Consider the following 12060-nt stretch of genomic DNA (forward strand, 5'->3'; position numbering starts at 1 on the left):
CTTTTACATCCCTTCCAAGCAGGAGAGGGGTCAAAGGTTGAGATGGCATCAAAGCCTTGAACAATCAAAACTCTGTAAAGAGGAAGAGGTCATAGCCAACATTCTTGACTTTTTGACCCCTCCTTCCCCCATGGATGCCTATTTCCAAGCCCTTTAGCTGCCAATACAAATACTCCTCGACTTTATAACCACAACCGAGCCCAAAATTTCTGTTGTTAAGTGAGACATTTGTTAAGGAACTTTGTCCCGATCTTTCCACATTTGTGAAGTGAATCACTGCAGCTGTTAAGGCAGTAACATGGTTGTTAAGTGAATCTGGCTTTCCCACTGACTTTGCTTGTCAGAAGTTTGCAAAAGAGACCACGTGATCCCGAGAGACTGCAAGCATCATAAATATGAACCAGTTGCAAAGATCCCAATTTTGATCACATGAACCTGGGGATGTGCAAGGGTCATAAGTGTGAAAAACGGTCATAAGTCACTTTTTTCAGTGCCATTGTAACTTCGAATGGTCACTAAATGAACTGTTGTAAATCAAGGACTACCTGTAGAAAAGAGGTCAGGTTCTTCATTTTCAGTCTGGCCCTCAGATTGGTTTGATTTTTTTTTTTAGCTGCTGCTTTTGTGGTGTTAATTAATAATTGTTTTACCCTTGTCTGTGCGTGTTTATTTTTTGTGAGCCCCACTAAAGCACAAATTGAAATACAGGTAGTCCTTGACTTACAACCATTCGTTTAGTGACCATTTAGAAGTTACAATAGCACTGAAAAAAGTGACTTATGACCGTTTTTCACACTTATGACCCTTGCATCATCCCTATGGTCATCTGATCAAAATTCAGTTGTTTGGCAATAGACATGTATTTACAACAGATGTGGTGTCCTGGGATCATGTGATTGACAAACAATGGCTTAAGCCAGATTCGCTTAACATTAGCATGATTCACTTAAAAACTTCAGTGATTTGCTTGCCAGCCATGGCTAAAAAAGTTGTAATATTGAGCATGACTCATTTAACAATTGCCTTGCTTAGCAATGGCAATTGTGGTCCCAGTTGTGGTTGTAACTTGAGGACCAATTGTAATAATAAAAATTTTAAGTAGAGAAAACCAAGTAGATTTCTATGTCGTATCCTGATCTGACAGTGGCAGAGGTGCACTACCTAAAAGTTTAGCATTAGGGCAGAAGTGTGATTATAACACCTCATAGCTCGTCCTCATTGGCTGGTCCAAAAGTCTCATAGGATTAAGCTTTAACTTTATACTTCTGACTTCTAGATCAGGGAAAGAAACTGCAACGGAATTTCTAAGACAGGTCTTGAGCTTCTGGAAAAACACCATATCTATATTAAAAAAAAATAAAAAAACCTGCTAGATTATTACCTAGAGAGTTTTTTCATTGTACTTTGCACTTTGAGTTATAGTTTCAAGATGTTTGATATGCAGAACAAGGAATGATTAATGATAACTGTCTAAATAGCATTTTACTACCATCATTGAAAAAAAAAACTGGGGATAAGCCTTTCTAAATTCTAGATCAGTTCATTCCTCGCATTTAGATTTAGCAGTGAACTTGAGCAAAAGTGATTTGAATTTTTCTGTCCTAACTTGCACCATGGAAAACATGTTGAGGAAATGTTTTTTAAACTCACGTATGTTTCTCAGTCTTTTGTGAATCAGGGTATATATGATGCACTCTTCTCTCATTTGGTCATTCAAATTCATTCTGGCTGCTAATTTTCTTTTTGGAGTTTATAATCATCATTATTTCAGCAACAGTAAAAGCAAGCACTGGCTTCAAAGAAGAAAAAAGGGAGAAAATACATTATCCATTCAGAATAATTTCCCACCAAACATAAATGTTACTCAGGCTTTGAAATGGATACTGATTCTTTAAATTCTTTCCTGTCTGTTTCAGGAAATAGAGATCCTCTTGATAATGAAGTACAATGTGTCTAAAGTTCATTTCTAAACACTTGGCTTTTTGCTGTGAAAGTCACCTACATTCCCTTTATAATTCTAAGCCACTAGAGATTTGTCTAATCTGATCTGATCCAGTGCTATCATTCAGAAAAATCCTCAATAATAATTTTGCCATTCATTTTTATCAAAGCACTAACCCTCTTCCTTCTTCTTGTTCTCCTTCTGCTCTTCTTTCTCTTGCCCTTCTCCGTCAGTCGTGATGTAAGGTTTCTTGATTTGGGGATCGAATTAGTTGACAAATAAAGTTATTGCTACTAGTTTCGTGTAAATTTGTAATCAACACAAGCTTACTGGTCTATGTTTGTTGCCTTTTTTCCCCAGAAGGCAAAGGCTCCACTCCCTATGGTGTTGACTGCGGGCCCCAAGTGGTTGCTGGATATGACTTGGCAAGGAGTAGAAGACAACAAAAACAACTGTATTGTGTACAGCAAAGGTAAATCCAAGCTAATTTTTCTTCCGGTTTCTTGATAAGGAATTAACCCAGTGCTGGATAAATATGCTCGTTGATAATAGACAGCAAATACAAGCAGCAAGGATGAGTAACTCACTTTTCTTTATTACCACTTTAAGAAAGGGATACATGTTTGGTTCATGAGCATGAAACAGAGGCATATATCATTCAGTGTTCAAACAGAATATTTTAAAGGCGTATATCTTTCTTCTACCTGATGCATTTCTGATACAAAAAGCTTGCCTACTTCACTTGCAACATAAGCACCTCTCCCGATACTTCCCAGATCTTTGATTTTGAGTGTGGCTGGTTTAAATGCAGCCGCTTCTTCATTCTTTTTTTTTCTAACCTAAGATAAATTTACTGCATTGTATTAAGCCATGAATCTATTGTGAACATTCTTTTGAGTTTTTAAAACAGGCTCACCCAGTTGCAGTTTTAACCTAATAGAAATAAATTATTACCACCTGTGACAAGTAAATAAAAATGTATTGTTTTGGAGAAGATTATTGTGAGAACTGTGATTTTGAAGGTTCTGAAAACTGAAAGATTGCATTGATTAGGGATCAGATTCCAGCTTTGGTAAACAAAGCAGTTCCTATGGATTAACCCCATATTATTTTTAGAATGCTTAAGTATAACTGCTTACCACTGTGTAAATTTCCAAACTGAATGATCAGAAGAAAAATGAGGTTTTAAGCAGATATACCAAATATTGCATTGTAACCACAAAAGGATTTCAGAATGTTGTGAGATTCTAGACATTGTGAGTTATGGGGGAATAGGAATTCTGAGTTAAGATGCTGTTGGGGAACAGTATTTGGAATAATGCAAACGATAAACAATGGAACAATGGAATAAAACTGGGAGTTAATCTTCCCTAAGTTGAATTTTATTTCCATCATCAGATTTGTTGTGGTCATGTTTGAGGAAAAAATGGTGCAGATTTAATATGAATGTGAACTATGTAATGTAGATCTATGGATCTGTGAATTAGTAGTGAGTTTATGCACAGCAAAGGGATTGGACCAGAAGTTCTTTAGTATTGTGTCTAAACTTCCCATTCTATGATTCTAATATATTTCTTTCTTTCCTTCCTACTTTTAGTATTTGCAACTAGGCTCACGTTTCAAGTGATAAATTCTCAGTCTCAGTGTTTGTGATTACTTCTGAAATTGAAGACTTCTAGGAAATTTTTAAGTTTTTTTTTAAAGTTCCTAACTAGAACCTCTACAAAGATGAAAGATTTGTTTATTGTAACAACCTTGTGACCATTTCAGTGTACAATGTCCAGGCAAATAATGAATATTAATATTCAAAGCCAATCATAACATCAAGAGCTATTAAATCTTACTAGAAACAATTATATCTTGTTTTTATAATCATTGCAAATTGTACATTTTTAAGAGGATTGCTTTTAGATGGGCCAGTGAAAACTGAAATATTGAAAACAGAATTTACATTAGTAGTTGTACATCAGGATCTTATGCATTCTTTTTATGACATAATTATATAAAACATGCACACACACTATTTGTAACCTAAAAATATTTAATTAAGGGGCAAGCCCAAACCCAAAGAGGAAGAATATATATATTTCTGAAGTCTGCAATGATAAATTACATTAGAAAACCACATTGAATAAAAATAAAATAGTACAATATTAGCACATAGTATATTTTAGTATGCATGTTTATATTTCTAAATAAGTTATTGATGACAGTTTATATAGAAGTTTTGCTATAACAGTCTAAAAAAATAAGCCATATAGTATTCACAGTTGAAAAATTACATTACCATATTTCTTTTTCTCCAATATCTACCTAATCCTGTTTGGTTTTTTTTATTTTATCATATCTCAAAATCTGACTGAGCAGTGATAAGGCTGCCAATTTCTCAATATATCTCTAAGGCAGATAACATGATAAAATCACTCTTAGATTATATTTCTTAAGGTTGATGAAATGTTTTATTGTTAAATGTTTGAGTGTGAAAATTCTTTCTACTTAAAAATGAACATTCATTTTAACTTCAGCATTTTTACACGTACATTGCTTTTTATTTGATTAAAGTGCAGCCTGAAATGATACTAATGAGTTTCACTAACTCATATTTTATGCATATAGTAAGACTGAATCAACTCTTCACGAAAGTGAATGGATCATCACTTTTGTGCAGGATTCAATAAAATTGGAAGATACTGAAAAATCAAATTTCATAGTTAGAGATGACGAAATTCAGTGCAACAGGATATGGCGACAACAGTTGCATTGTATAGTTTTGACATTCCTGCTGGGTAATTTACTGTCCCCAGCAAATTTAAAGCAGTAAAATATAAGTGAATCACTAGATTTGGAGGCAATATGAAGAGTAGAATAAGAACTTACGACTTTTGCAGCATCCCCATGATCATATGATCAAAATTCAGTTGTCTGGCAAATAGTTCATATTTATGACCATTGCTGTGTCCCAAGGTCATGTGATCACTTTTGCGACCTTCTGACAAGCAGAGTCAATGGGGAAGCCAGATTCACTTACTAACTGGGTTACAACTTATCAACTGCAGTGTTTCACTTAACAACTGTGGCAAGAAAGGTCATAAAATAGGGCAAAACTCACTAACCAAATGTTTCACAACAGAAATTTTGGACTTAATTGTGGTCATAAGTTGAGGACTACCTGTATTGTATAATCCAGGGGTCCCCAACCCCTGGTCCTCAACCGGTACTGGGCCACGGCATGCCAGCCACTGGGCCGCACAAACAAGCAAAGCCCCATCCGCAGGATGCAGGCAGCACACAAAACCACGCACTCTCTGGTCTGTGGAGAAACCTGTCTCCACGGAATCGGTTCCTGGTGCCCAAAAGGTTGGGGACCTCTGGTATAATCCATGTAATGATACTCATGTGATCCTCAAAATGCAGTTTGTATCATTTGCTCATCTCAAAGTTAGCTTAGATTTCGATCTCTGAATAGAAGGTTTCCATCTGTTTATAAAAAACAGTGAGATCTCCACTGTATATCATGCTGATCGAGCAGTCCTTCCAAGTTGCTTAGAAAATAAAGTAACAGAAACCATATAATGAATAACCTGGTATTCATAATATGTATCTGCTTTCAATAAGCATTCTAACCACGTTTGTCCTGTTGAAAATCTTTCAGACTATAGTTCTGGTGATGACAGCATATTCTTTCCCAGACTCTATTGCTATTCTCTTAAGAAACTTGAAACTTTACTTTGGATACAAGTCTTTCAGCAAAAGGTTTATGATAGCTAACAAATACGGAAATTGGATGTGCTTTAGTCATTGCTAATTGCAATGAAGTTATGATCCTGTATTCTTAAAATGCAGTATATGCTTAGTTGTTTCAAAATACAAAAGTATTTTTAATGAAATATACTGGTTACTAGAGAATGTGTTTTTCATAAAACCATTTAAGTTTTTTGATTAGCATATTAACAAAAATACTGAACTTTTTAGCCCAGATTTTTCTAATTTAGCTTAAGCAACTTTGGAAGATCTTTTCCAATAGAAAAACGTATTTATGATAGATCTGAAAAAAAATAGGTCATCAGTATGTGATATATTTCTGATTTTATTGATATTTTTATTGTTTTAAATGTATTTATGAAATTTATATGTGTACTCAACTCACAAGAATGATTCTGGGTGGTATACAGCAAAACAAACTTAAAAACAATAAACATGGGAAACACAAACATATACAGTACACACACACACACACACAACCACAAGATTTAATCAGCAATGAAACTACCTCAAGATTTCACTGGTCCCCTGAAGCCACAAGGCTTGATGATACATGAGATCTTGAGGGACTTCTGCAAAATTACCTCACTTCAGTGGGAAGAATGTTCCATAAGGTAGGTGCCAGGTCCTACTTATTTGGACCCGCCAAGTTTAGTTCCTTGAGAAACTGGACACACAGTATGCCTCTCTTGCCAGATCTAATGAGATGAGCAGATGTAATGGGGGAGAGATGATCCCTCAAATAACCCAGCCCCATACCTTGAAGGGCTTTAAATGTCAAAAGCAGTACCTTGAATTGGAACCAAACTGGCAATCAATGCAGCTTATGGAGCAGAGGTGTAACATGTTCTTCTAGAACAGTGTTTCCCAAACTTGACAATTTTAAGGCATGAGGACTTCAACTCCCAGGATTCCACAGCCAGCAACGCTGGCTGTGGAATTCTGGGAGTGGAAGTCCTCATGCCTTAAAATTGGGAGTGGAAGTCCTCATGCCTTAAAATTGTCAAGTCCTCATGCCTTAAAAATCTGGGAGTGGAAGTCCTCATGCCTTAAAATTGTCAAGTTTGGGAAACACTGTTCTAGAAGCACACAATACTGCCTGCACTGCTGCCTTTTATACCAGCTGAAGCTTCTAGATATTCCAGAAGGGCAGCCCCATATAGAACACAATTTGCTGTTCACTGCCCAGGGTCATATGTTGATTTGATGCCCATTCAAATCTAAGGTAGATGATGGATAGATGGATGGATGGATGATAAATATGCTATAAAAGGATGATGCTAACAGATATCATTAAATATGACTAAGTTTTAATGTAGATAATCACATTTAATGATTTTTTTTTAATTTTTGCTGCAAATTACTAAGTCCTTTATTTAATTGGCCTGCACTTTCTTGAATAAATCAAGAAAGGTATCTGAACAGTAAATGCTCAGTTCCATCTAGTCACCCCCAACTCTACGCCAAATTAATGGATTACAGGGTCATAAAAAAGGGAGTATTCTCAAATTGTTTATATGTAGTAGTCATGGAATAAAAGTAAGAAGTGCCTAGCCAAAGTACTTCTTAGAATTTAATTAAGAAACAAGATGAAAATTAAAAAAAACAGGGAAAAGACATGTATTCTTTAAAATGTACACATACTCAACAAAATCATTGTTTTATTTAAAAAGTTCAAACATGAAGAGACATCAGGTTTCAAATGAAGAGGATCTGGACATTTTACAGCACATGAGACTATACATAAATTGTCACTGCTGAGTCAATTATCAATTATTATTTACGTAGAATTATCCCCTCACATTTCATTAAGCATGCATTGAACAGCAGTGGAAAAAGCACTAATGCTGTTTTTTAGTCATCTAAATAATGAAGGCTAAAAGTACTCGGTGCGGCTAGATAGAAAACAAAATAATATCAGTAAATCATGATCACAAATGTAAAAACGATCAATGCGGAACATGAAATGAAATGACAGAAGGCTTGAGAAATATTTGTTCCATTTATTTTGGCTGTATAATTGATGCTGCAAATGGCTATTTTTATTGCAGCACACAGAACATTGATCCATAACGCAATGTATCCTTCAAATACTTTGGGTTTTATATATATATATATTTTAGAAAATGAAATATCCTAAGAACAGCTACTCTATGAATTCCCATTTTTAATATATCTCATTGCTTCTGTCTTAATTTCAAACATTCTCAACCGTATGTGACATATCAAAACAGTCTCAGACATATTATTAAAACATGTTGGTTTATACTGCATGGCGTTATCCTGTGGTGCTCTGCAATCAATTACCATTATACCACCATCATTAATAATTTTCTTAATGAAAATGATTCTGTTGATCTCCGTTGTATTTTAATTATCAGAGTTAAGCATAATTACACTGCAGCTCTGAGCTGGCATGTAGACTCCTTTAGGGTGCAATTTTGTTTTAACACACTGATAATGTAATTTTACATTGTGTCAGTTGTTTAGTTATTATCCAGTTATACAATTCCACTGTATTTGTGATAACAGATAATAACCTTAGCACCTCCTATGTCCTGAAGTCATTTAAAAAGCAATATTAGAATTTCACAACTAGCTAACTTAATCTCCTTATGATTTTATAATTCCCACTGCTAAATATTTTTACATGAACCATATATATATATATATATATAGATAGATAGATAGATAGATAGATAGAGAGAGAGAGAGAGAGAGAGAGAGAGAGAGAGAGAGAGAGAGAGGGGAGGGGGAGGGGAGAGGGAGAGAGAGGGAGGGAGGGAGAGGGGGGAGAGGGAAGGAGAGAGGGGGGAGGGGGATATACACATATCAGCTTGATATACTTTTATTATTTCATATGCTTTTGCTATATATTGTTCCTGTTCATTTTGCATCTTGATAGTTCTTCAGCCATTATTGCTTGTCATACAAGGACTAGCTCAGATGGAATCCTATCAAATTCCACATTAAGAATGTTATACTCTTGTTACTCTATGATTGGATTAACACACATAACCCAAACTAGATGGAACTGGGCAGTTTGCAGTTTAGCATTTAGCAAAACCCAGACATTGTCTTAGCATGTAAACCAGGCCATTGTTTTACTGTATAATATGATTAATTTATTTAGGTAAAAAAGATAATGAGAAACTAGGATTTATTTTCTTAACATAAGTTTAGAGTATAGTGTGTTATGTAGATCCTGGCACTGATAAGAGGGCATCACAAGAACGGTGGGAAAACCCCTGTCTGTCATAGAACAAGTCTCCCTAATTTAATTGAGCCTCTTGCATTCATTGGTGCATGGCTTCGCTCCAGATTGTCTTCACCATCAGTAGCTTGCCAGATTATATTGTGCTTTGTGCTATATTGGTGCAAGATAGCAAATAAGTCTTGATACAAATCTATAATCTGTTTGAAATTTAACACAGATTCTTTTTCTCATTGAATTCATTGCTGTAATTGCAAATCTGATAGCATGATACTTCAAAGGACCAGAAATCTTTCCACAGTTGTTATGGGTTGCACTTGTCCACAACTATCCTTCCTCTTTTGGAAAGGTGATGGTCCTAAGCAAGGATTATGACAATTGTTTTCATTTTTTAAAAAAATACATTTTATAGTCAATACATATTAAATATTCATTTTTGAAACAACAAGCCACTGGGTTTTTGGTCTCTATAGACTATTTTCCAGAAATGTCCTAATGTATTTGTTCTATCGTCCTTGTCACTATCCCTTTTTAGAATATTGAGTCTTTTTATGATGCCTGCAAGCATTGTTGTTTGATAAATTAAAAATGATTAAATTGTATATTATATTACATCTTAATTACAGAGTGCAATTGCTGTAGTGGAAATTAGCTGAAATAAAACTTGCAACAGCTACTGGGATGGATATAGCAAAAAAAATAGCTATTTTTTCTCTATGTCAATTTATTTAAGGGAAATGAAATTTTCTGTAGGAATTTTGTAACTGAAGTAGTTTTAGCAAGATTTTTTTGAACAGTCCAAAAACTCAAGAAACACACTTCATTTCCCAGCAGCCTATAGTACTAGGTAAATATCAGAGAGAGAAAGAACATACAGAAAATTTCTCAGCACTTTGGTTGGCATTTAAAAGAAACGTGGACATAAGTGGCATCTCTGACTTAGAGGGAAGCATGTAGGTGGAGATAAATTTTATATAATATCAGTGAAAAAGCATATACTTAGCATGTAAATTATAGCTTGGTAAGGTAAGGTAAGATGGTGCTGAATCTTAAAATTCTCATCTCAAATTAACACATAAATTAGTACTCTTTAATGTAATCTCTTTCCAAGAGATATGCAAGCCTTTGTATGCAATATTTAAGTTTGCACATTTAGGAAATATTTTAGACATTGAACAAATCATTCTGTCGATGACAGCAAAAGAAAGCCACACCGTTTTATTTGTGATCATTGGCTACAGGGGAAGAACTTTAAATAGGGCCTTGTTCCTTTGGAACACTAGACGTTGGAGAAGCCAAAATAAACAATTGTTGTAGTTCATGAAACAATCCATTGTGAAAGATTTTTGTTGTTCCTATCAGAGTAAAGGAGAAATTATGGAACTTGTGAACCTTCAATTTAAAAAAATATATATAATCATATTTTTTTTTTACTTTTGGCTAAACTATTTATAATTCTGTTTCAATTGAATTTTATTTTATATTACAAAACTACTGATTATATTGGAGATACCTTCCTTAAACTTGAAGAATTCTTTGAATGTTTCACAGACATAGAAACTTTTCCATTAAACTCAGCCTTTCATTTTAGCTAAACATTGGTCTCACTTTTGACAAGGAATCCTGGAATAGATCACTTACATATTAGAAATGGATTCATATTTTTTTTTAATTTTTAAAATACAGTTACAATTTTTGAGTCAGTAACATTCGTTTGTGTCTGAGGAAAGCAACTTCACAGAAAAGTTGCTGCTGTTGTCTTTGGTGCGAGCTTAATAAGAAAAGAAATCACAAATTTGCTGAGCCACAGATTTCAAGTTGTCGACAATACCATACCCAAGAAAACAGAAGAAAATATATATGCACTCGGTCCTGTCTAAAGGCTTTCGCCTTATCTTGAGAGACTGTCAGGGCAGGAACATCATGGAATGGACAGGAGTCTATTAAATTAATAAGCTGCTGGATGGTGTCTGGAGAGTTATGATGCTCCATAAATCCAGTTTCATCATGGTGGACAAGGTTTAAATCTGCAGCCTTCTAATAACATCACTTTTTGGATTGAATTTGAAGTTTTGTGCTGAAAACATAGAGATAGTCCTGTGGCTTGTGAATTAAGATTTATCTTTTTTTTCTTCTCCTTTCTCATAGCTGGTTTTTTTCTTTAAGAAAAGCTAGGATTTGACAAAAAAGAAGACACCTTAGGGATCCTGGCAAATGTTACTGCTTGAAATGAAAGAGCTATTGTCAAGGTGAAACCATGACCTAGGTGCCTAATATCAAATCTCGGTTGTTCTTTTCAAACAGCCCCATTGGAATAGAGGGCAAAAAGGTCTGCATGAAAAGAAACAAGGAAAAATTTACCCATAACTTACTTCATAGTGATTCCTGTCAAATGCTCCCACTCTTAGTTTATGACATAGGAGGACGTGAATGTTAGGCAATATATTTTGTAAAAGAACAATGATGAAAAGGACAACATCTGAGAACTTATTCTTCTCTGATGATAGAAACCTAAGTTTTAAATCTGTTTCTGCAGTGCATATCTACTACATTGCCTACTCTTGATTTTAATAATTAAAATAATTACTTGGTCATTATATTTATAAGTCACTGCTAATTTCCAAAGAAGATGAATGGTGCTGTTGGGAAAATGCCCACTTCTATAAGGAACCAGGTAGATGCAACAAAATACCTTTTATTGGCATGCACAACTGTAGTCATCACTGGACCCCTCACTAAAGGAATTTAAAAGAGCCCCGAGGCTCATAAGATCACAAACTATATATTCTGATACATGGGCTTTACAAAGTGTGTAAATTATAAAATGATGTTTATTACATGAATGTAGGTTAGTGGTTCTCAACCTTTTTAATGCCGCGACTCCCAACCGGTCGTAAGTCGAGGACTAAACCGGTCATAAGTCGAGGACTAAACCGGTCGTAAGTCAAGGACTACCCAATCGGTCGTAAGTCAAGGACTTTCCCTGCCCGAGAGCGCCACGCATGCGTGGTGCCGCCCCCTGCACCGGCCGAGCTGTAGCTGGCAAGCGGCAGAGACGGAGCAGGCCGATCACCGGCTGGGCCACCAGCTGGCCCAGCCCAAGGCAGGTAAGGCACCCACCGGAAAAGGGGAAAAAATGGCG

At 35.3% G+C, this 12060-nt stretch overlaps 1 protein-coding gene and 1 long non-coding RNA gene across 2 annotated transcripts in view; one reads left to right on the forward strand and one right to left on the reverse strand.

Annotated features, from left to right (window-relative positions):
- Positions 1 to 1785, reverse strand: part of LOC120301503 — a 47357-nt gene extending 45572 nt beyond the window's left edge. The window contains exon 1 of the long non-coding RNA XR_005554922.1: positions 1651 to 1785. This is a non-coding gene — a long non-coding RNA (uncharacterized LOC120301503). The remainder of the gene's footprint in view (positions 1 to 1650) is intronic.
- ZFPM2 (zinc finger protein, FOG family member 2) overlaps positions 1 to 12060 on the forward strand; it is a 342462-nt gene that overhangs the window by 223656 nt on the left and 106746 nt on the right. The window contains exon 5 of the mRNA XM_039328889.1: positions 2303 to 2414. Within this exon, the coding sequence (XP_039184823.1) occupies positions 2303 to 2414 (112 nt within the window). The remainder of the gene's footprint in view (positions 1 to 2302; positions 2415 to 12060) is intronic.

This window comes from Crotalus tigris, unplaced genomic scaffold, assembly GCF_016545835.1.
Source record: "Crotalus tigris isolate CLP2741 ecotype Arizona unplaced genomic scaffold, ASM1654583v1 scf7180000024384.25900115:4084858, whole genome shotgun sequence".
Lineage (NCBI taxonomy): Eukaryota > Metazoa > Chordata > Lepidosauria > Squamata > Viperidae > Crotalus > Crotalus tigris.